The 25,283-nt window shown below is 42.6% G+C and overlaps 2 protein-coding genes across 5 annotated transcripts; both read left to right on the plus strand.

Annotated features, from left to right (window-relative positions):
• Window positions 1-406: 406 nt before the first annotated feature.
• On the plus strand, window positions 407-14,935 carry SNRPB2 (small nuclear ribonucleoprotein polypeptide B2). 4 transcript variants are annotated; one of them, XM_077813995.1, is made up of 7 exons: window positions 407-427; window positions 1,209-1,296; window positions 3,603-3,775; window positions 4,540-4,680; window positions 11,844-11,897; window positions 13,499-13,587; window positions 14,551-14,935. In XM_077813995.1, exons 2-7 carry the CDS (start codon window positions 1,233-1,235, stop codon window positions 14,708-14,710), a joined length of 681 nt encoding a protein of 226 aa, XP_077670121.1. In that variant the 5' UTR covers window positions 407-427; window positions 1,209-1,232; the 3' UTR covers window positions 14,711-14,935. The 4 variants fall into 4 exon arrangements, with proteins under 4 accessions (XP_077670121.1, XP_077670120.1, XP_077670123.1 ...); XM_077813994.1 differs by having other exon boundaries at window positions 423-561; XM_077813997.1 differs by lacking the exon at window positions 407-427 and adding an exon at window positions 1,678-1,704.
• A 1,022-nt stretch (window positions 14,936-15,957) lies between these two features.
• Window positions 15,958-21,146, plus strand: OTOR (otoraplin). The gene is made up of 4 exons (XM_077813999.1): window positions 15,958-17,312; window positions 17,774-17,913; window positions 18,600-18,710; window positions 20,496-21,146. The coding sequence occupies exons 1-4, from the start codon at window positions 17,087-17,089 to the stop codon at window positions 20,517-20,519; spliced, it is 501 nt and encodes a 166-aa protein (XP_077670125.1). The 5' UTR covers window positions 15,958-17,086; the 3' UTR covers window positions 20,520-21,146.
• The last annotated feature ends 4,137 nt before the right edge of the window (window positions 21,147-25,283 follow it).

Genomic DNA, 25,283 nt, shown 5'->3' on the forward strand with positions numbered 1-25,283 from the left:
AGACACAACAGGGTCTGGGCTCGGACCAAAGCCACCCGTAGGACACACCAGGAGGCAGAGCCTGGGCTGGCAGCACGCCCCCTATTGGCCTTGACGGGGTTCGGGGCCTTGCTGTACCCAAGCCTTGCTTGCATGAACCCCACTTGCTACGCGGTGAGTGATCCCTAGGGGCACTTGTGCGGACGCGGGAACCGCCCCCGAGCTCAGGCCTCCGCCTCCCGCCCCGCCCCGCCCCTGTTCAGGCTCACGCGCGCGACAGGGGGAGGAAGGAAGCGGGAGACGAGCGCATCGATGATTGGGTGCGCGATATATCGATTGTGCGTGACATCGACTCTTCTGCCTGTTTACGTGAGGTCACGCGCCAGGGTGCGGTGTGCTGTGCTGGGAACGGCGCGGCGGGGCGGGGCCGGGCGGCGATTGGAGCCGGGTGAGGGAAGGGTTTGTTCCCCGTTTGCTCCGCTACTGGGAGATGCGGCGCGGGGCCCCCGGTGCCTGTGCCCGGGGAGGTATCCGGCACCGGAGCGCTGAGCCCGCCTCGGCGGGCGGGATCACCCAGCCCCGGTTGGGATTGGCGCGAAATGGCCACGAGCTCTGAATTCCCCCAGAACGGGCCGTGGGGCAGTTGGGGCGAAGGCGGCGGGGCGCGTGCGGGAGGGGAGAGGCTGGGGGATGGGGCGGGCAGGGCTGGACGTGTGGGCGGGCTGGGTGCGTGAAGGAGGCCGCGTTTGCGGGGCGGGGCTGGCTGCGTGAGGGGGGCTGCGGTTGGAGGGGCTGGCTGTGTGGTGCAGTGGGGGGTGCGTGCGTGCGTGGTGTGGGGGGGCACCGGTGTGTATATACGAAGGCGATAGGTATCCTATAAACACTTCAGCGGGTTATCGATGAAAAGGGCAGTGAAAGAGCTGTGTGGGGATGATCGTGATATGACTCCTCCTCGCACGCCGCTTGGTGCTTTCTCAGTGACTTGCGCCCCTATAGTTGGCTGTATTTTTCCGTACCTTCAGAGGTGATGAATCTTTGTTAGAACGTCAAAAATACATAGTTTTATAACCTTTTCACTGTTGAGTGAGGCAGTTCTAATCCTGTTTTATATAGCCTGATGCTGGCAACACCTGTTTGACCTAAACAAACAAAAACTCAATTATTTTTATGAATTCATCTTCATAAATGTAAGTATTTTTAACACATTGTACTTGTTTTTCTTTTTTTAGGCTGTTGTATAAGCAAGTTAGAAGATGGATATCCGACCAAACCATACTATTTATATCAATAATATAAATGACAGCATTAAAAAAGATGGTATGAATAATTTAAAGTTAATTTTTTTCATCAGTGTGTTGGGAAAACTATCTCAGTAAAAATATGCTATTCTATTTTCTGGAAATATAATCTTGACATAAAATGTTACTAGGAGTCTTCTACTGTCAACACGTTTGTGCTGTGCCTAGCCCAATGGAATCCCAATCTGTTTTGATCTCTAGGCACTACTGTAATACAAATAAATAATTACAAGGAAAGCAGTCAGGAAATCTAAATTAAGATCTCTATGCTTAATTACTGCCAATGGGGAAGGAGTTAAAATTGGTAACTTCATTCTGAAGTTACCAAGTCTTAATGCACATTTGAGTGGTTTAGTTTGGTTTTTGAAACTTTTTGGCTTTCTTCTTTTTATCATCTTAGGGTCCAATTCTACAAACTCTTGTGAATGTGAGTAATTTAGTTGTGTGGGTAGTCCCACTGAATCTTACGTTTATCTTCAGATTGAGACTCAAGGCTCCAGTCTTGCAAACCCATATTCACATGAATAGTCCTTTATAATGCAACTAATTTTACTGACTTTATTGATACTACTTGTTGTGAGTAGTGGGTTATCAGATCAGGCTCTAGTGGTGTTCTGGATGTGATTTTCCCAAAGTGGTGGTAATTTTTTCACATGGACACTGTCCCACATCCCAGCAGGGAATGTGGCATTATTGTGTAGCCAAACCTGGTGAAATAATAATGGTAATTGGATACTATCTGGGTTTCTATCTAATGGAACCTGGCAGCCAGGTGATGTGTTTTGGGATCCTCCATATGGAGATGTTTATTGGTATAAAAATGTAAATGAAACTAAAAGTATTTTAGAGTTGATAGCAACCATCGTAACTGGTTACCAGTATACATTCAAATTTAATACCGCTGTAAAGTGGTGCTGTAAATGTCTGTGAAAATTGAGTCCCAAAGGTTGCCCCATAGTAATGCGAGGATCAGAGAGTAAATTTAAAAAAAAACGCTCAGAAACAAACATAGTCCACTAGGTAGTAAGGTACATTGGTTCTAAGTCTCCATGATTCTTAAATCTCCCAATGGGATGTTGCACATATTGATGTATGTCAGGAAAGCCAAGTGGGGAAAACTAGAGGAAACAGGACAATGGGGACACACAATGTGTTGCCAAAAGCCGTTAGAGAAACACCTTCCTTAATATCAAGTAAAGGGTAAAAGTGGTCTGGTCAAGAATGCAGGATCAGCAGAGATCTTAGAAATCTGCTTGCCATGGAAAACCACATAATTTGTGTTTTTTACAGAGAATTTTTACATTTTTACAAAAATAAACATATTCAGTGGAACTCTGATTATCTGATCTTGCCCCAGTACCAATTAGATCAGACAATAGGTGGGGCTCTGGCTGTCAGCTTAAAAATTGCAAATATATCAATAACACATTGTGTTCAACTGATCTCTCTATAGGTAATATATTATGGCTAGCAAAACTAAAGTCCAGTGTTTCATTTTAATTGTGGAAAAACAGATGATTATATATATTAAATCAGAGAATTGTTTTTATCACTGGAAAACCAGGATCCCTGATCATCAGTGTTTGAGAAGTAGTAATTAACCAATTAGAAAAGAGAAATGACAAGAAAGTAGCAAGGACAGCAGAAGTTATGCCAGTTTACACATGCATATTGTATGAGTTGCGTAAGATATATGTGATAGTCATACAACACTTTGATGGTTGGAAGAGAACTAATTAACTAATTAACAAATTGGACATCAAGAACTGTAACATTCAAAAACCCGTAGGAGAGCACTTCAGGCTCCCTGGACACTCAATAACAGACTTAAAAGTGGCCATTCTTCAACCAAAAAAACCTTCAAAAACAGACTTCAATGAGAAGCTGCAGAACTGGAATTAATTTGCAAACTTGACACCATCAAATTAGGCCTGAATAAAGACTGGGGGTGGCTGGGTTACTACAAAAGATAATTTTCCCTCTAATACTCGCACCTTCTTGTCAACTGCTGGGAATGGGTCACATCCACCCTAATTGAATTGGCCTCGTTGGCACTGACCCCCCACTTGGTAAGGCAACTCCTGTCTTTTCATGTGCTGTATATTTATTCCTGCTTACTGTATTTTCCACTCCATGCATCTGATGAAGTGGGTTACATCCCACGAAAGCTTATGCCCAAATAAACTTGTTAGTCTCTAAGGTGCCACAAGGACTCCTTGTTGTTTTTACTGATCCAGACTAACACGGCTACCGCTCTGAAACTTATAAAAGCACACTGATGTTTCCAACCTAAATGCGGTAATGGCTTTTCTATATTCTCAACAGAACTGAAGAGATCCTTGTATGCACTATTCTCACAGTTTGGTCATGTAGTAGATATTGTGGCTTTAAAGACAATGAAAATGAGAGGACAGGCCTTTGTCATATTTAAAGAACTTGGATCATCCACCAATGCTTTGAGACAGTTACAAGGTTTTCCATTTTACGGCAAACCAATGGTAAGTCTTTTATTTATTTATTTATTTATGTTCTTTTTAGTGGACTAGGACAGTACACTATTTTGCAACTGGGAATCAGATTTTTGTTTTTCTATCTAGGGTGTGTCTGCTATTTATTTTTCATTGATGTCCTCTTTTTCTCCATGTGAACATATACCTGCATATTTGAGGGGCAGTGTGCTTAGCTTTCAGATAAAACTGCTTTACTCCAACATCATACTGCCTTACTTTTTTAAATTAGAAGTCTAAATTTTGTATGTTTTCTAAATGAAGGCTTTCAATCAACTTTTCTGTGGTGGAGTAAAATTGCATGCCTCCAGTTTGCCCCTTTTTTTTTTTTTTTTTTTGGTCTTGTATAAGTCCAAGTTTGTGTAGTGATGCCATAACTTTGCCTGCATTCACTTATGTTGAAGTTAAGCATTCTTAATTGTTCAGTGTTATGTCATATTTCTACTTTATAATAATTATTGCTGTTACTGAAAGTGTTGATTCAAAAACAAATCCTCCTCATTGAGTCATTTAACCGTCCTCCATCAACCTCTTCTATCTTTTGCATGTTTTAAACAAGGCGCTTTTGTAGTAAGTGCTCAGAATTAATTGGTGAATTCAGCATATTCTGTGGGTAGTGTCTAATTAAAGTTTTTAATGTAAGAAATTCTTGTTGGAATTCCAGTGTTCTGCTAGATATTTGGGGCCTTAATGAGGCTAGTGCAAGCTGTTCAGCATAGTGAAGCATAAAATGTTCTGCTTTGTTGTTTAAACAGCGTATTCAGTATGCAAAAACAGATTCTGATATGATTTCCAAAATGCGCGGTACATTTGCTGATAAGGAAAAGAGGAAAGAAAAGAAAAAGGCTAAATCACTGGAGCAGTCAGCTAATGCAGCAAATAAAAAGCTTGGTCAGGTAAGTGGACTGTGTAAACCAAAACAAGATTCCAGACTTCTAGAACAAGTCTGAAGGGTTGTTTCTGCATGGAACAAATTCCTTTAATATGATATTTACCTATAGTTTTAACAAGGAGGATTTGTATTTCGGAGGAATGTATGTAAGAGACTAATATGCTTCCTGTAAACTGTGCCAAACTTGTTTCAATGTAAAAGTTTAATGGACTCATCTTTATCATTAGACAAAGTTGCATCTGAATTGCAAGGAATCTTGAGTGCAAAGACTCCCAGATTGTCTGTCTGTTAAGAATCAGGTTCAGTTTAGTTACTAAAATGACAAACTTTTGAAGTCTGTTCATTCTGCCCATCCACATAGTGGATGAAGTCTCAATTATCATTGTCTGTCATTCTTTTTTCAGCAAAGAATATTAGCTGTTGTTGTTGTGTTTTGTTCTTTCCATCCTAACAAAATGTTAAGGTATTCAAACTGAAAACTTGAATCAACTTCCATTTTTGGAAAATATCAACTCCCCCTGTTTTGGTGAATATCCATTGGTTATGCACTATAAACCCTGGAGAGAATCTTAAATTGCAAATATTTTTACAAAAATATTAAAACTAGAAAACTGATCAGTCTCACTTTTAAACAATTTAAGGGTAACCGTTCATAATTTTCATGGTCTTGTTTTTGGTGAGCAGCCTAGACATTTTGTGCCAACGCAAATTCTAGAGAGTCCTCTCTAACACAAGGGTTCTTCTTTGAGTGCTTGCTTATGTCCATTCCATGTTAGGTGTGCGTCCAGTCACTACAGATTTTGCCCTTGATGGTATCCGTCAGGCCAGCTCTAGCACCCTCTGGGGTCGCACACTCATGTGTTGGTATAAGGGTCCTAACCAGCCCCACATCCTCTCAGTTCCTTTATACCACCCGTGACGGTTGCTTGAACATCTCCTCTTGCCTCGGCAAAGCGTTCGTCTAGTGGTGCTGTTATACCCTCCTTTCTTCGCAAGTTTAGTTACCTTCAGTTTATTTCTTTTAGTAGTGGTATATAAAGTTAGGCCCCACAGCTGTTTACAGGGGCATCCTCTTCCCCTGGGACTGAGCATGCCCCTGTCTCTGGGCTTTAAACCCTGTGCCTCCTGTGGCAAGCACATGCCGGTGACTGACCTGCACTTCAGATGTCTGCAGTGTCTGTGGGAGGCTCATGTGCGAGAGCATTGCCATGTCTGCTGCCAGGTCAAGTCTCATACAAAAAGGGACAGGGAGGCCAGGCTAAGGTCTGTCATGATGGAAGTCACACTTAGACCAGGGTAGGAGTGGAGCCAGTTGGACTGGGCACCGAGTACCTCTGCATCAGTGTGGAATGCTCTTCCGACAGCCTGTTTCTCAGCACCATTCCCCTTCACTGGTGTTGAGGAAGCACAAGAAACAGCAGTCCATGAGGGGATGCTCCTTGGAGCTGAGGAAGCACAAAGGTGGAGTTTGACCTACATTGGACCACTCCTCTGTCCCTGCTCTGCAAGTGGCACCATCGACTCCACCCTACTAGCAGGTTCTGTTGAGTCCAATGCAGTGCAATCCACCAACACCCGGGAAGGGGGGGGGGGGACGTCGTGGCACCAGCATGATTGTGGTGGTGTCCAACCTGAAGGTCTTTCCAGCGGCTAGGGACCCGATGACTCCCATGGCACCGCCAACCCCAGCGGGGCAAGTTCCAACACTGGCAAGATCATCTTGCAGAAAGCTCTTAAGATCATCTTGCCCTAAGCTCTTACCTGGCAGCTGGTCCTCCGGCACTGACTAGAGGGAAACCATCCCCTCTCTGGCACTGATCCCCCGGACCTTTGGCCCTGGCTGGTGGAAGCAAGGGGTACCACCCCCATATGGTCTCCCTAACCTGACTCGTAGTCAGTCATGCACCCAACCAAGGAACCATTACCAGTATTTGACCTACATCCTGTTGGATCTCAGTGTGCGTGCCCCCTGTAGCCACCTGGCTCAGAAGTCGGTGTATGCGGGTCCAATAGAATCCATGGGTTTCCCCCAGGTACTGGGATTGCCTTTCAGCTGTTTGTACTCGGTGGTGTCTGAGAGAAGGGTCCCTTTGCTGCACACTCTGGTGCTTAGCCCAATACCAATGCTCAGGACTTAAGCCTGCACGGGCGGTGCAGAAGAAGAGGAAGGCCAAGGGACTCAAAGAAGCTGGACCCACTTGGTAGAAAGATGTATTCTACTGGTGGGTTACAGCTCCACATCTCCAACCAGCAGGCCTTGCTTGGCAGGTATAACTAGAACATCTAGGATTGTAAGTCAGAATTCAAGGAAGGCACGAGTTCCCCACTCTGGTGGAGGAAGGGAAGACTAAAGCCAGGGCCTCCCTCCAGGCTGCCCTAGATGCAGCTGACATGGCAGCCAAAACAATGGCATCAGTGGTGGTCATGAGAAGATGCTCTTGGCTCCAATCTTTGGGGGCTACCACCAGAGGTTCAGCGTTCCATTCAGGACCTTCTATTTGAGGGAACTTCCCTCTTCTCCAAAGAGATGCAAAATTCCATGGCCTAAAAGATTCCAGGGCTACCCTCAGATTCCTGGGCCTCTACTCACCACACCTTCAGTGGCACATTTCAGACCTCAGCAACTGGTCTGCTTCTTGGCTCTGCTGCCTCACCAAGACCCATTTAAGAAACAGAAGGGCTTACAAGCGTAGGCAAGTGCTCCCTTTCACCTCTGCTTCATTGCACAAAGATATCTGAGGCCCCAAGCAGAACTTTTGAAGGGGTTCCCAAGTGCATTATAGCTGTTTCCATAGTGGATCCTGTTCCCCTCCCCCCACCACCTTTTGTTTTCAGACAGACTCTCCTATTTCAGTCCAGCCTGGTCCCTCATATTGGACTGTTTGGTGCCGAGTAGAATGGAGGAAGTTTTCTTCCACCATACTCATCCCTCTTCAGGGACACTTCTCACAAGCAACTTCTAGTCCAGGAGGTGCAAGCCCTCCTGTGGGTAGGGGCTGTAGAGGAGTGCCTCAGAATTTGAGAGGGAAAGGGTTTTACTCCTGCTATTTCCTAATTCCTTCGCCTCAACAGTTATCACAAGAAGCTGAGGTTCCGCATGGTTTCCCTGGCCTCCGTTATTCCCTCCCTGGATCCAGGGCACTGGTACGTTGCCCTCGATTTGAAAAACACTTATTTCCACATGTTCATTTTCCAGGGCCACAGAAGGTTCCTCAGATTCATTGTAAACCAGACCCACTACCAATTCACTGTCCTTCCCTTTGGCCTGTTGGCAGCCCCTTGGGCTTTTAGAAAATGCATGGTGGTGATGAACACCTTGACTTCTGAGGAAGGCTGCCAAGTCTACCCTTACCTCGACAACTGGCTGATCAAGGGCTGGTCTGAAACCCAGATCAAAGCCAGCATCAGTTTGGTTCAACCAACTTTCCAAGCTCTGGGCCTTTTGATAAATAAGCAAAAGTCAACTCCTCATCCCTGTCCAGAGGATAGAGTTTTTTGGTGCAGTGCTCGATTCTACCTAGGCCAGAGGCTAGCTTCCGGACAATGTTGGCTCTGATATAGAAGGTCAAGGCCAACCCTGTCATGACAGCCCGTTTTTGCCTCAAACTTTTAGGTCACATGCCATGTTCATTTACGTGGTACAGCACACAAGACTTCATGTCAGACCCCTACAAGTTTGGTTGACCTCAGTGTACTTGGCTGGACTCTGTGCTTACAGTTCCTGCCCCAGTCCTTGCCTCCTTCGACTGGTGGAGGGATCCCTGATCAGGCGGTGTGGGCATTCCCTTTGTCACTCGCCAATCAGCAGTATCCCTAATCTTGGACATGTCCAGTCTAGGTTAGGGGGCTTATTCAAGCACCTCAGGACTTAGGGCCTGTGATCCCAGGAGGAGCTCTCCTTGCATATAAATGTCAGAGTGGCCCTCCTAGCATGCCTGGTGGTTTTTTTACCCTAGATCACAGGCAGAGTTATGAGTGCTCATAGACAACATGGCAGCCACTTTTACATCAGCAGAGAGGAGTGCGTTGGGCCACCCTGTGTCAAGAGGCCATTTGTCTATGGGACTTCTGCATGAAACATTCCTACCACCTTGAAGCTTCCTGCCTTCCAGGAGCCTGGAACACTCTGGGAGATCATCTCAGCAGCTCTTTCTCTTCTCACCATGAGTGGTCTCTTACCCTGACGTAACCAGATCCATCTTCCAGCTGGGGGGGTTTCCCCAGGTAGACCTGTTCGCAACCAAGCAAAACAGGAAATGTCAGCAGTTTTGCTCTCTGCATGGTCACAGCTCAGGTGCTCTCTCAGATGCCTTCCTACTCCTGTGGACAAAGCTTCTGTTCTATGCATTTTCTCCCCTTCGCCCCCCCCCCACCCCCCCATTCCTCTGGTACACAAGGTCCTTCTGAAAGTCAAGCGAGATAAAGCAAAGGTTATTGTTATTAGGCTCTGCATGGCCATACCAACACTGGTTTGGCACACGACTGGATCTGTCAGTAGCAACCATATTGCTGCTCCTGCCTCTCCCAGGCCTGATCTTGCAAGATTTCAGCTGTTGGCTCCACTTGAACCTCAAGGCCTTCCACCTGACCGCATAGATGATCAATGGTTGAATCCGGCAGCGTTGGCCTGTTCAGAACAAGTCCGCCAAGTCTTGCTAGGTAGTTGGAAACAGTATACTACACTGACTTATCTAGCCAAGTGGAATGGTTTCTCGGTGTTGGCTTCCCAATGAGGCTTCTCACTAACTTGGTCACCCCTCCCAGTCAGTGCTAGAATACCTGCTTCATCTGAAACAGACCTAGCTATTTCATCGGTCAAGGTGCATCTAGTAGCAATCTCAACCTTCCGTCCTCTTGTGGACGGTAGTTTGGTCTTCTCACAGGAGATGCCCATTCACTTCTTCCAGGGATTAGGGAGACTTTACCTTCAAATTCACGAATGTATCCCACCCTAAACCTGGTCCTGTCAAGACTCCTGGGCCCTCCCTTTGAGCAGCTGGCATCATGCCCTCTGTCATATTTTTTCCTGGAAGGTCACCTTCCTGGCAGCAGTTACTTCAGCCAGAAGGATCTCCGAAATCAGGACCCTTATGTCAGAACCCCTGTATACAGTGTTCTTTAAAGACAAGGTTCAACTGTGCCCCCACCCAGCATTCCTTCCAAAGGTGGTCTTGCAGTTTCATCGTAAGCAGGCTATTTTCCTGGCTGTTTTCATCCAAAAGCTGCACAAGAATATGGAGGAACGGCCTTCTACATTGAGAGAACCAAACTGTTCCATAAATCTACATTGGCTAAACAACAACTTTTGTTGGCAGTAGCAGATAGGATGAAAGGCCTAATGGTTTCAGTCCAGACAGTTTCATCCTGCAACACTTCTGCATTCATATGTGCTATGAGCAGGCAGGTGTCCTACCTCCTGCCATCTTGACAGCCCATTCACGAGAACTCAGGCTTCATGAGTGGTGTTTTTGGCTCAGGTCCCAATCCTAGACTTCTGCAGAGCAATGACCTGGTCGTCGGTACATACTTTCTCCTCCCACTATACCATCCCCGAGCAGGCTAGGGATGACGCCAAGTTTAGTAGAGCAATGTTGCAATCCACATGTCCATGAACGCCGAGCCCACCTCTGTAGGTAACGCTTGGGAGTCACCTAATGTGGAATGGAAATGAGCAAACACTTGAGAGGAGGAAAAAAAAAGTTACTAACCTTTCTGTAACTTTTTTTCTTTAAGATGCGTTGCTCAGTCCATTCCGTGACCCACCCTTTTGCCTCTCTGTTGGAGTTAGCCGGCAAGAAGGAACTGAGAAGGTGCAGGGCAAGCCGGACCCCTCATACGAGTGCATAGTCAGATCAACAATTCAGCAATCAAAATTCTTTTCTCTGTTTGATACAGAAAGCAAATAACAAGTAATTTCTCCCCAACTACTCCAAAATTGGATCCAACTCAGATTACATGAACGTGTCTAGATGATCATGATGGTCCCTTCTGGTCGTAGAGTCTGAGTTTATAAGGAGCAGTAGTAGCTAGTACTAGCAGTACTCAAAACATAGTCTGTGAACTGCTAGTGATCCCTAGACCACTTCCTAGTGGTCTGTGGAGAAGTGGCTGGTCACATGGTGTTGCTTGTCTTACTTTCCAGCTGAGAGAAACAGAAGATGTATGAGAGAAGACAAAATTGAAAAAAAGTAGAAAGTGTGATTAACTTTTTTCAGAGATTACTTGTTGATCTTTAATGTTGGGTAAAAATACACAAATACTTTCACAATATTATTGTGCAGTGTGTAATAATTGCTGTAGTTACACCTAAGCATTATGCAATAGTAAATGAGAGGGGAGCTGGTCCATGCAATCGCAAATGGGAATGGAGTTGGCCCATAAGACACCATCTCCATTAAGAGATGGTCTGCACTGGAGAAGTTTACTAATGCCTGTATAATAGAAAACACCAAAATTAAGAATAAACGTTAAATCCTGTATATAGGAGTTTTGATAGGTTTTGTAGAGCTGTTGTTGCATTAACTTTGCCACCATTTTGAAATCCATTTAAAGAACTCAAATATTGACTTTGAATTTGTGCAGGAGGAGTCTGTGGATTTATCTGTACCTCAGTCAGAAAGCATGCAGTGCTGCCTTCAACAGAGAGAGCCATGTTTAGAAACACCTCTAAAAATGCCTTTCCCTGTCTGTGGAATCCACCTTTTCAAGAGGCAGATGGAATACAATAATTTGCCATGTTTCAGAGTAACAGCCGTGTTAGTCTGTATTCGCAAAAAGAAAAGGAGTACTTGTGGCACCTTAGAGACTAACCAATTTATTTTAGCATGAGCTTTCGTGAGCTACAGCTCACTTCATCATATCTACTGATTCACCTTTAGAATTCATTCCGAACTAATGACTTCTCCAGCAGTCTGGTGTTGGGGGGTTTAAAACCCAATGGCTTCATGTTTCCCACCAGCAACTGTTTTGCAAAGCATGAACGGTCCATGGACCACAGTTTAGGAAACAGTGCCTTAAGATTGAAGGGTTGGTTAGGATTAAGATGCTCTCTGAGGCTCCTTGAAAACCAAACTGGTGTGAATATATGCTTTCAAATTGAAAATTATACAAAACTTTTCATTGCTGATTTTTGGTAAAATCATGTTTTTTCTATGTTGAACCTCACAGGGAACAACACAGAATTCTTTGAATGTCCAAGGGACTTCATCACAGAATCAACAGGTAATTCTTATTAGTTTATTTATTCCTGCCATTACTTTCTCTGTTTTGAGAATTAGCAGGGAGAGAAAGTACTAAACAAACACCATTTAATATTTGTGTTATACAATACAACTCCAGTATTTAAAAAAGCACATTTGACTAGTTTCAAGTTGTTTTAAATTTGACTTTGGTGGGGATTTTCTGTAGTACATAGAATGAGATTTTTGTACATGCTCTGAAATTTTTGTTATATCAGTTTCCTCCAGCAACTTACAGGACCGACACTCCCCCCCACCCCTTAACTGGCATATATGGAGAGACAGCTGCTGCTACAAACTTCGGGCCTGATTTTTTTTTGTTTGTTTTTTGTTTTTTTTCCTCCAGCTCCTTTATTTCACAATTCCAGTGGCATAAAGGGGGCAGAAACAGCCTTTGGAGAATACCCCCATTATATGGGGTTTTATTGGACGCCATAGAACTGGCAGGACACCTATGTGTTGCCCTCTGAATAGTCCCCTAACGTAGAGGGTCTATTAGAGAATAGAGGAGGTGTGGCCAGAGCACTCCTAGATGAGAGCAGCCTTGAGACAGCTCAAACACATACAGCTGCCTGAGGTCATTTAGATTGGGAGTTGAGTAGGCCCTTTAACATGGCCAAAAATTCAAAGAGGCCAAAAAATTGTGGAAAGCTATTTTTGTACTCTCTTGTGCCAGTTGCAAGGATTGAGAATTGGACCCGATGTCTTTGTGGGAACAAACACAGACTGAGTTCATCTAAGGGTGATCTGACAGCTGAGAATAGTGGGAGTACAGCATGATCTGGATCCAGTGTCTTTGTGGGAATTGTTGTCACCTCTCTGGTTTTGAGGAATTTAATATGTCACTTTTCTGGTCATGCTTCTTATGAAGATATAGTGCTGAATGTCTAGGTCTCTGTACAGCCTTCTCCCTTCAAAGGTGATGACTTTGTAACTAGTTACTAGTTGTAACACCTGGCTTATTCTTCTCAACTGAAGAGAATTACCTAATAATACTAAAGCCAAATAAAGTAGAGAATAACTATGCTGATCCCTGCCATTGAGACATCTCCCTGTTCGCTTGAGAAAGTACTGAACTGCTATATGCAAAGTGTCAGCAAATCTGTCTGTAGCACTGTATATTCAGTGGGCCACTGTGAAGCAACGTTAGCAAGTGTAACAGATATGTACAGATCTTCAAATAGAATGGTTACTCCCTCAACTTTACTACAGCACGCCGTTCAAAGCTGGTAATTCTATGGACATGACAACTGACATGGTCAATTATCTTTTTAGATATTTGTGCCTTTTTAAAATTAGCAGTTCTACATGCTTACAGTGAATGACTTTGAAATACCTATGTCCCCCAACTTACTATCTCTCGATATTATACTAATAACATACAAACACTGATAGCAGAAAAAATGGATCAATTGGAAAAATACAGTTTAGCCAATAAGTGGCTGAAGTCTAAACCAGTCTTACGAAGAACATTAACAGTATGTTAACTTATTTTTAGTAGTTTCAGTGGAAGTATAAAGAAAGTAGATGAGCACTACTTATATTTTGCATGACTTACTGAATTATGTTCTTCTGTTGTTGTAGGTGCCTGATAATCCACCAAACTATATACTCTTCCTTAATAACTTGCCAGAAGAGACAAATGAGATGATGCTGTCTATGCTATTTAATCAGTAAGTCGGATGTTTATAACATTTTTCTCCTTTCACTCCCCATTATATGCGCGTGCATTCAAATTTTCTTCAGCCCTGACCTTTAAGGGATACTTAAAAGTATCCGTTCAGTCTCAGGCCCATTTAATCCTTGGCCTTACTGCTGAAAATACAGCCATGTAAATTGTGGTGGCTCTTCAATATGGACACCTGCCCATTAGGAACTAGAGACACAAGGTGGGTGAGGTAATATCTTTTATTGGACCAGCTTCTATTGGTGAGAGAGACAAGTTTCAGGTCAGACCTGAAGAGCTCTGTGTAAACTCGAAAGCTTGTCTTTCACCAGTATTATTGGTCCAATAATAGATATTACCTCACCTACCTTGTCTCTCTCATATCCTGGGACCCACACAGCTACAACAACACTGCATACAACATTTGGAATTAGCTCAATTCATATAGACCTTTGAATTTCAGTGGAGCCATTCTTGGTCTCATCCAATGCAGCATAGGGATTGAAGAGAATGGAAGTACCACCTTCCCTCAGGTGAAGCAGGAAAGGGTGGAGAGTGGGAAGGAGATGGAAAACATCCCTCCTAGGATCCCTGTGTCCTGGGGAGAAAGACCATCAAATGGAGCTATCAGAATAGTGTGACATCCTGACTTTGCTTGCTTGATGTTTTTGCCCTAATGCCCCACATGTAATGGAGCAATGACCACGTAACCTCATGCTGCTGCAGATATGACAACTGCAGTGTGGAGAATGCCTTGCTGTGTTTGAGGCTCTCTGCAACTTCATTCACTAGTCAAGTAGCTTCTCATTTCCTTATAGATGAGAACTACTGCACTACTTTTAAATGTGTTATTAGTAGTGACTGAATGTTATAGTACTGGGTGCTTATGATAAGGCTTAACGGTTGCTTGAGAGATTTACCATCAGATATAATCCATGTAATCTTATCTGACTTCTCCTTTGTTTTAAAGGTTCCCTGGCTTCAAAGAAGTACGTTTAGTGCCTGGGAGACATGACATTGCTTTTGTGGAGTTTGAAAATGAGGGACAGGCAGGAGCTGCTCGTGATGCTCTCCAAGGGTTCAAGATTACTCCGTCCCATGCAATGAAAATCACTTATGCTAAGAAATAACCATGGATATGATCTTAAAAGGACTGTTTTGTATAACATGATACCACCTTTCTGGCCAACTAAAATTGTTTTTATTCTTTTGAAGAAGAGTAAGGAGACATTTGTGTAAAACTGTAAGGGTTACTCAAGTAGGACAGCTGTAGGATTTCCACATCTGGCAGATAGTAACTTGCTGTGCTGAAATCCTAACATTGTAAAAATAAATGCTATTTTTATTTTGTTCAAGCTATGATTTTGCATAATCTGTTTTACTGGGCTAACTACTTTCTACTGATGTTTTACTGTCTCAGAAGAGACTTTTTTTTTTTAAAACAATAGCATAACTTTGGAACAAGAATGATGGAGACACTAGACCCGCTGAATCGATCACAGTAGCGTTGATCTCCCTGATAGTGAAGACAAAGCCCCTATACAGCATCACAGTAAGGTCCTAAATGAATTGCATGTTAAAGTGCCAGTCTGGGACTTGGGAGACCCAGGTTCATTAAGTTGATTTGTCACGGACGTTGTGACCCTTGGGCAAGTCACTTAGCCTCTTTATGCCTCAGTTCCCCATCTGTAAATTGGGGATAATAGCACTTCTGTACCTCACTGGAATGTTGTGAGGGTAAATACATGAGACTGTGAGGTGTTTAGATAGTATGATTGGGAATCATACAGGGGTAAAGCATTCATTTTGTACAAGAAAAGCTAAAGCATTTTTCTAGGTCAAGTGAATAAAGAAATACAATTAAAATACACATTTTTATATTCTTGATGAAACCTGCACTGGAACTGTTGGGAATTTGTACTGCAGACTTTCCTGGACATTCAGACCCTAGTCAATGTAGATCTGGACAAACAGGTGTCAGATTTGCCTTCAGCTCTCCCCAGACCTTTAAGTTCTGAACTTGTTAGGCCACAAACCCTTTGGATAAGGGTGAGGTGTGGTTGAGTGAGTCTGGTGTGGATTTTTTTGGGGGGATATGGTGAAGAGGAAGGGGCAGCCCAGGTCTGTGCTATTGTTTCTGATCCAGGCACGAGCTACTCTGAGGACTATGCCCGTAACAACCAAAATTAACATAAAGAAAAGGAGTACTTGTGGCACCTTAGAGACTAACCAATTTATTTGAGCATGAGCTTTCGTGAGCTACAGCTCTGATGAAGTGAGCTGTAGCTCACGAAAGCTCATGCTCAAATAAATTGGTTAGTCTCTAAGGTGCCACAAGTACTCCTTTTCTTTTTGCGAATACAGACTAACACGGCTGTTACTCTGAAACCTGTCAAAATTAACATGGTACCTTTAGTGAATGGACTGAACCTATCTACTCTCAAAGCAAATCTGCACCATAATTCCTCCCCCCCCCCCCCAAATTGATTCGGTACTGACTCTCACAAGAGTGCCACATAATCACTTGCCAAACTGCCATCAGGTGTACCTTGGTCAGTGATCTCTCCTGCAAGTCCTGAGCTGGCCTAGCCTTCCATTACTTGTGAGAACGGCAGGGATCATAAAAGTAGGTGGTATGACTGAAGGCCACTGTTCTCTTTATTATCACCTTTTTCTTGCGTTGTAACATAAGCTGACCTTTAAAATGCTGTCTTGAAGGAGTAGAGATGGGTACAAATCCACCTGTTACAGCATACGCAGTTTAGCGCCTTGTGTGCACGACTTCTCCAGTGAGAGTCCAGGTACGCAACAGTGGCTGTGAGACTTTCAGAAAGGAATGTGATTCTACACTCCCATGCAAGACATGACTTCACACATATGGTGGGTGTAAGGCCATGCTGTGGTGAGGATACTGCAGTTATGTAAATTATGATGGAATGGAGGGTGGTTCTGGCATAAGCTGTTAAATGTTTGCTTTTTAACTGGAGCACCCAATGAAGTTAAAGCTTTGTCCACACTACGAATGTGCAGTGCCTAAATTTCAAGTGTAATTTGCTGATGCACAGAGCCTTTCACTGATATTCAACTACCTGTGCCACCGACTAGGTTTATTTATATTTGCAGTAGTGCCTAAGGGCCCTATAGAAACATGTCACAGAGACAGTCTGCTCCAGAAAGCTCTGACTTTATTGTCTTTGTACATTTCATGAGAATCAAGGATTTATGGACTTTAAGGGATGTTATTTCATTTGCTGCTTAACCGGGACTGATTTATTTTTTTCATCTTCAGACAAATTTTGCCTGAGGTGATAAGAATATTATACTTAATGAAAGCCGACAGGAAAATACAGAATGTCTCTGTAATACAGCAGTTTATTGAAGCAGTGGTACAAAAAGGCTTTGGAAAGGGATTTTATTTGGTAAATAAAACCTGAGGGTCCCATGGGGCCCTGTGGTTCCTCTTAAAGTAGTGGAATGTTAACTTAATCTCTTCCCATTGGTCAGGGATGTTTGTCCAGATGTCTAGCTTTTCTATAAAAGATAAGTATTACCAGACTTGGCATGCATTTGAGAGAGAAGTTCTAGCAAAGAACACCACCGATCAAAAAATGACACTATCTATCGATTTGGTTATATTATTTTTATGCATTGGAGTTACATACCCTGGCGTGACTGGAATTTTTATGGACAAACTTGCCAGCAAAAAGCTCTGTGCTGATGAGGAGTGTGTTTGTAAGTATTTTTGTTTAAACTTAAGTGGAGCATATGATCAAAACTAAATGTGTGTGTTTGTACAAAGTAGTGTCTGGTTTTGAAATGTAAGAACGAGCTGCTTGTTAGCCTTGCTGTATTAAATCGGTCTGTTTGTACATTTAAAAATACTTTTAATGTGGCAAAACCACATGTGAAATTAATTTATATTCCACAGGCTGCTTTTTAAAGGATTTTGTTTCAAAATCCCTTATCAAAGGTAGGTGTAGTTAAAAACATTTTTTCTGAGAACACTATTGCAGCTAATGTTTTGATAAAGTGACAGTCTCTGGTTTTATTTTACTTTGCTTAGTACAGACTGAAAATTGTGTAAGATGAAATCTGGTAGGCTCTTCTCTGATTACCTTCTTCATTGCCTGATTGCATCTGCAGAGAGAGTCTAACATATACTCTTTATCCACCTCCTTTTTTTTTCTTTGCAGACACCATTTCCCTTGCCAGAGCAGAAGATGATTACAATGCACCAGACTGCAGGTTCATTAATATTAAAAAAGGGCAATTGATTTATGTTTATTCAAAACTAGTGAAAGAGAGAGAAGCTGGAGAGTTCTGGGCTGGAAGTGTAAGATGACATTCTTCTTTATAGAAGCATTAATCTATCTCTAGTTGGCTAGTAATGTTTCTTTGTCAACATCCACTTTTTAAAACAGATTTTAGCAGCGAAAATATATCCTGTGGCTTTTTTAAAGATTACATCTGAGATTTTAAAAAAGTGAAAACATACAAAACTCTCAAATGCAAACTTCACAAGCATTGATAAGAATCTCTCTCATATTGAGAGAGTACATAACCTATTAAAATATAAATAATAATATAATGGAACTAAATGCACTGAAGCAATCATAATAAAATCCAATGCTTTTCTTTTGCTGCCATTTATTCAAAGAATCGGATGCAAACATTTTACAGCAACCTAAATCTGAGAAGAAACACTTTGATGACAATGGATCATTAAATCTTAACTCCAACCTTTCATTTAAAGGAAAATAAAACTGCCACTCCACTTTTATCTGGATCTTACAAATAATGTATCCTAAATATAACTTATTGGAGTCATGTGGATCTGTGTTCTGGCTTATATTCATGCCTCCTTTTGAAAAAATCTTGTTCTAGTTAAGTAGTATGAAAACCAAAAGTCCACAAGACCAGTGAGCGAGTATGATTGCTGCTTTTGACAGAAACTTGAACTAGTTTAAACTGGATGTGGGCTGCTTTATTGCATCTAATTATAGCTTTTCTTGCTTTAAGGTGTATGGTGAGGAGTATGAAGACCAGATGGGAACTGTTGGCTACTTCCCCAGCAGTTTAGTCTCAGAGCAGCATGTTTATCAAGAAGCTAATAAGACAATCCCTACAACGGTAAGGAATCTGCAAAAGGCCAGGGGGTTACATTAATATACTCAAGTGTGTAATGCTAATTTGCTATAAAAACAAATCATCGCTATGCACTACACCATCCCACTGTTGACTGTAATAGTGCTGAGCCACACACAATGCCTGGGGCCCGATCCTGTCTTCCCATACTTTGTCGAGGAACCACACTGAACTCATAATTTAGGCTCTGTTCTTGCTACCATTTAAGCACTGTTGAGAGCTTCATGTAAGGTTTGATCCTGCTCCCATTTGAGTGCATTGAAAATCTCCTATTGACTTGAATGGTGTAGATTTAAGCCCATCATGCACTGCTCTCAAGATTCCATCTGCAGTGTACAGTAAGTTTTATGGGTACTACAGAGCCGAAGAATCATGCTGCATATTCGTGAGCACCCTATACTGTCACAGTCTCCGTTAATTATTTACACAAATAGAGATCTCTCTTTTATAGAGAATTCTTATAATGAGCACATGCTTCACTTTCCTTATGTGACAGGAGCCTGAGTTCTGCTGTCTGCTCCAGTGGGACCAGGAAGAGGCTACAACTACATGTGAAAATTCACTCATTCACAATTCAATTCAATATGAGACAAAGCATTCCAGGCTATTTTTAAATATCAAAAGGTCTTTTTTTCTAAAACCACCCAGTATTTTTTTGTTTTAAAATATAAGTGCTCCTCAATTTACTAAAAACTAGACCAAAGCAACGAAAAGGAAAATTTTAGCAAATTTTAAAGGCACTTTGTATAATCCATGTGCCTCCACCCTGTGTATGTGTGTGAAAAGCTTGCTTACGCATCTAAGGAGAAAGCGTTAATACACTAAATTAAAGTGATTAGAAACATATTCAAATGTTTATTTTGAAACAACCAGGCTGCTTTATTTCTCTTGCACTGTATCAGACTACTATAGTTTCTCAAGCTTTCCACTGCCCCATGGAATTTTTAACTTTACTGAAGACTTGTAATATATTCAATTTAAAAAAAACCCCTCAGTTACACTGTGAAGCAGATGTTTGGTTTCTCAGAAGCTAGTGTGTTGGCACAGAGACTCAGATTGCTTGGTAGCTTGTCTCTTTAAAACCACTTTCATGAAAACCTTAAAACATCTTTCATTGAACAAGTTTCCGGTAATTACCTTCATTAATATTGAATATTAAGCTATGTTCTGTTCAAATGTATGACTCCATTCAAATAGGAAAGCATTTGAAAAATCCTCTTCAAGCTATATATGTGTTTCATCATTGTTTTTATGTTCAGAAGTATTTTCTTACCAGGTGTGGTCCAGGGGAAATTCACAGAACATATTTCTATGGATAAATTCACTGAACAGTTACTTGGTAGGACTTGTATTTTATCAAGCAAGTTTTATTTACAGGAATTTAAAGGACCAGTTTCACTTCTACTATGAAGTGGCCACATCTCCACTGAAGTCCATGGCAGACCACGATGTGACACCAGGACTGCATGTGGCTCAGTGTGTAGCAATCATTGATTAGCCATAGTAAATGAAAGAACAAAAGAGAAACAAAACTAGAAAGGCTTAGTATAAAGCATTAACTAGTCAATATGGAACTCTTCTCTAGTATTCTGAGACGAGTTCCATGATTTATACAGTAGAATTTTAAAGTGGTAATTTATTTAACATTTGCTTCTCCTTGCTTACCTTTTCAAAATGGATTTTGCACCTTGATTCAATTTGTACCCAGTTCTTATTTGGTATAACAATGCCTAAGAGCCTCTGCTCATTTTTCTAATGACTGTCTTTCAGGCCATTGACTTCTTCTGTGAATAGTACTGGTATATGGCTGGGTCATTCTCCAGGTGGATACCAGGAGAATCTGATGGATATAAACCTGAACATCCATGGCTGACTACTCTGAATTCTTCCTTTATTTCTTGTTTGTAAAATAATACATTTATTTCTAAATAAGAATTTGTTGAAAGGGAGTGATTGCTGGGGAAAAAAGTTGAAAACCTTAGATATAAACCACATGGCATATGCTTCGAAAGTCTTTCTACCTGAAATCACTTTGTTATAATCATTGGTAAGATAGCATCTTTTAAACTACTGCATTGTCGTATTCAAAATTATCTAATATTTGAAGTAAGACTTCCAATGTCTTGTGTTGCATTTATTTTCTCACTATACAAGCATGTTTTATGCTATTAAATAAAATTACATTAAAAGTGCACAAGGCTGTGTTTGAGACCCAAAAGCAAGGAAATTTACGGTGTATGGGGAAACCATGTGTACGCCAGTACTAAGTGTTAAAGAGCATCACCTTAACTGCTTGCTGAGGGCTGCTAGTATGTCTAGCTTTACACAGGGGCTAAAGAGATGGGTACATAGACCCTTACACACACTTCTGCACAAGGGCTCTCTGAATTTCTGTGCTTGTGCTCCTGGGGCCTGATTCAGCACTGCACAACCTGAGTTTTATGATGGTATAAACTGAGATTAGCTTTGGCATTTATATTCCCAAACTTCAGGGATGAAGGCAGTACCTTCCTATCCTCTATTCCAGTCCCTATTCACCACTTTGCCTGTGCATGGGGCTATAGAGGAACAACAACCATCTGGGGGAGAATTCTTGCTGTGCAGCAGCTAGATAGGGCCAGTGGATATGGCCTTACGTTGTCTCTCTTTGCCGCCTCCACTGGGGTCAGGACAGTGAGTGTTCATACAGCGGGGAGCTGAAAAGTAACCCACCAAAAATGTAGGGAGTCTAGAGGAATCTGGGCAACCTGGCTCCCCCATCCCAGAGGTATGCCATCAATGGTGTGCCTTTCAGCACAAAATCTAGCCAGGAGCCTCAGAGACTGACTCTGTTACTAGAAAATCTAATTCTGAAGAAAAATAAAGTTGGGAATTCACCCTGTAGTTATATTTGGTATTTCCATAGAACATCTGGTTGCGTGGAACAATGACTACATCAGGCAGTGGAGAAGCAGTATTTGTCTGCTGGAGCTGAATTCAGTGTCTGTTCACCAGCTGTGCCATTTGTTGAATGGCTCTCGCCCAACCCATCTTTAGAAAAGTAACTAAAAAATTCCAGACGTCTGTTAGATGCTAGCACTGCAAGCACTCCTGATCTCACTGTCACTAGTGACCTACGCAGGATCTGAATTAAGGTGAGACAGGCTGGGTGCATTCATAGCTGCTTCCTTTCCCTAATCTATATAATCCTCTTTTAAGTGGTCCATAGGGGAACTGTAACTGCATTATCTACTATATATTCAGCTGAATGTTAACTAAGAGACAGAGCAAGCGGAGGCAAAAGATGTAATTGATGCAGTGATTCTTGATCTTGATGGCCAGGCTTTCTTGAAAGCATGCCTTTACTGCTCAAATACAGTGCTGTAAAAACTTAATGGGGCAGATCAGCTTTGCCTTGGATAGGGAGGGACAGTTCCTGTATCACTGAAGGCCTGGGCACTGAAGTGGGGGTCACACCAGAGGAAATGCATGCAGTATTTCTGTCACCATCATGGTGGGGCAGGTGGTTAACTGAATCAGTTGAATACTCAGCCCTAATTCACTGTTGCCAACTCTCACAATTGTATCATGAATCTTGTGATAATTGGTCTTTTTCTTCATGTTCCAGCTGCTGGAGTCAGGTTAGTCCTAGAGAATCTCCTCTCTCATTAAAAAAGAGAGTTTCTAGCCCTCCTGGTTGCAGAGAAAAGCAAATCCTAAATGTGCCATCAGAAAAGACAAATAAAAAGAACCTAGTTTTCAAATCTAATTATATTGATTCATCGTTCTTGAACACTTGAGGTTGGCAGTACTGCTAATTTAATAGTCAGTTGAAAGTATAGCAATAGTTTTGACATTAAACATAGCCCAACCAAATGTGTAGAAACTGTCTCATTCATGTTCTGGGTGCAACTGATTTCATAACCACACAGCCTGGCCTTCAGACTCCTGAGCCTGTAGGGCAACACATAGAGAACTGGTTGAATAAAACAAGAAAGGACCCACAACACAGTGAGAGAAGAATTGACAACATCCCACTGGTAGACTATAGCCCCTCCTCACATTCGTCACAGACAGTCCTACAGCCAGACTGGTGGAAAAGCTATGTGCAAATCCAAGTCTCCCACTGTACACAGATGTTTTCAGTCACCCTGCTTACGTTGATGCATCCGTTGATACGGAGTTATATCTGTCAGTGCCTTTCTTACTATAATGAAAAGGAGGACTTGTGGCACCTTAGAGACTAACCAATTTACTTGAGCATAAGCTTTCGTGAGCTATAGCTCATTTCATCGGATGCATACTGTGGAAAGTGTAGAAGATCTTTTTATATACGCACAAAGCATGAAAAAATACCTCCTCCCACCCCACTCTCCTGCTGGTAATAGCTTATCTAAAGTGATCACTCTCCTTACAATGTGTATGATAATCAAGTTGGGCCATTTCCAGCACAAATCCAGGTTTTCTCACCCCCCTCCCACCCCCCACACAAACCCACTCTCCTGCTGGTAATAGCTTATCTAAAGTGACCACGCTCCTTACAATGTGTATGATAATCAAGGTGGGCCATTTCCAGCACAAATCCAGGGTTTAACAAGAATGTCTGGGGGGGGGGGGGTAGGAAAAAACAAGGGGCAATAGGTTACCTTGCATAATGACTTAGCCACTCCCAGGCTCTATTCAAGCCTAAGTTAATTGTATCAAATTTGCAAATGAATTCCAATTCAACAGTTTCTCGCTGGATGTGCAGGTGAACGAGCCTCTGATAGTGTGGCTGATGTTATTAGGCCCTGTGATGGTGTCCCCTGAATAGATATGTGGGCACAGTTGGCAATGGGCTTTGTTGCAAGGATAGGTTCCTGGGTTAGTGGTTCTGTTGTGTAGTATGTGGTTGTTGGTGAGTATTTGCTTCAGGTTGGGGGGCTGTCTGTAGGCAAGGACTGGCCTGTCTCCCAAGATTTGTGAGAGTGTTGGGTCATCCTTCAGGATAGGTTGTAGATCCTTAATAATGCGTTGGAGGTTCCATCCGATGAAGTGAGCTATAGCCCACGAAAGCTTATGCTCAAATAAATTGGCTAGTCTCTAAGGTGCCACAAGTACTCCTTTTCTTTTTGCGAATACAGACTAACACGGCTGTTACTCTGAAATCTTACTATAATATACAGTCAGTACAGATTTGCACGTATGGCATTATGGACATGCAGTGTATGCCTGTTTAATTCACAGGGTATATCTGCAGCTGGGAGGTGTAATTTCTAGCAGGCTAAAATAGCAGCATGACTGTGGCAGCTTGGGCTAGCCGCCTGTGTATGTAACTAGGATCTCGAATGGGGTTGTGCTCAGATGGCGAGTCCAAGCTGCGGTCCTTGCTACCCCAGCCATGTCGCTATTTTTAGCACTCTAGCTTGCACAGAGCTACCACCTCTATGTTCACCTGAGCTGGTTTCAGAACTAAGACTCTAGGGGGAAGGCATAGCCAGAATCCCAGGCAGAACAATTTGCATTTAAGCTTTGTTATAAAAAAAAATTTCTCTGTCCACCAAGACCATATGGCTCTCTCTACTATGTCCTCCAACTAGATTCTGATTTTGAAACGATGGCACCTCTCTGAACTAACTGAGCACTCTTCATTACCTCTCTCCCTGTCCCCAAAAACTTGTGATGAAGGGAAGCCTTCATTACTTCCTACTGGGTGTTTGTCTTTGCTGATCATACACTGTTGTGCAGTGGGGTTGTGGTGCCCTCCAGTGGTTGTTTCATGCTCCAGGTTTGAAATGATAATTGGTTACACAGAATTCAGAGTAACAGCCGTGTTAGTCTGTATTCACAAAAAGAAAAGGAGTACTTGTGGCACCTTAGAGACTAACCAATTTATTTGAGCATGAGCTTTCGTGAGCTACAGCTCACTTCATCGGATGCATACCGTGGAAACTGCAGCAGACTTTATATACACACAGAGAATATGAAACAATACCTCCTCCCACCCCACTGTCCTGCTGGTAATAGCTTATCTAAAGTGATCATCAGGTTGGGCCATTTCCAGCACAAATCCAGGTTTTCTCACCCTCCACCCCCCCACACAAATTCACTCTCCTGCTGGTGATAGCCCATCCAAAGTGACAACTCTTTACACAATGTGCATGATAATCAAGTTGGGCCATTTCCTGCACAAATCCAGGTTCTCTCACCCCCTCACCCCCCTCCCAAAAACCACACACACAAACTCCCTGTCCTGCTGGTAATAGCTCATCCAAAGTGACCATTCTCCCTACAATGTGCATGATAATCAAGGTGGGCCATTTCCAGCACAAATCCAGGTTTTCTCACATCCCCCCCACCCCCATACACACACAAACTCACTCTCCTGCTGGTAATAGCTCATCCAAACTGACCACTCTCCAAGTTTAAATCCAAGTTAAACCAGAACATCTGGGGGGGGGGGTAGGAAAAAACAAGAGGAAATAGGCTACCTTGCATAATGACTTAGCCACTCCCAGTCTCTATTTAAGCCTAAATTAATAGTATCCAATTTGCAAATGAATTCCAATTCAGCAGTTTCTCGCTGGAGTCTGGATTTAA

This window comes from Eretmochelys imbricata, chromosome 3 (genome assembly GCF_965152235.1).
Source record: "Eretmochelys imbricata isolate rEreImb1 chromosome 3, rEreImb1.hap1, whole genome shotgun sequence".
NCBI classification, from domain to species: domain Eukaryota; kingdom Metazoa; phylum Chordata; order Testudines; family Cheloniidae; genus Eretmochelys; species Eretmochelys imbricata.

Bases quoted from the DNA above. Each gene is read 5' to 3' on its own strand.
- SNRPB2 (XM_077813995.1), top strand. From the start codon at position 1,233: ATGGATATCCGACCAAACCATACTATTTATATCAATAATATAAATGAC. The intron at 1,297-3,602 runs GTATGAATAATT...TATTCTCAACAG, and splicing joins TGACAGCATTAAAAAAGATG to AACTGAAGAGATCCTTGTAT. The intron at 4,681-11,843 runs GTAAGTGGACTG...TGAACCTCACAG, and splicing joins CAAATAAAAAGCTTGGTCAG to GGAACAACACAGAATTCTTT.
- OTOR (XM_077813999.1), top strand. From the start codon at position 17,087: ATGTTTGTCCAGATGTCTAGCTTTTCTATAAAAGATAAGTATTACCAG. The intron at 17,313-17,773 runs GTAAGTATTTTT...TTTTCTTTGCAG, and splicing joins TGCTGATGAGGAGTGTGTTT to ACACCATTTCCCTTGCCAGA. The intron at 17,914-18,599 runs GTAAGATGACAT...TCTTGCTTTAAG, and splicing joins GAGAGTTCTGGGCTGGAAGT to GTGTATGGTGAGGAGTATGA.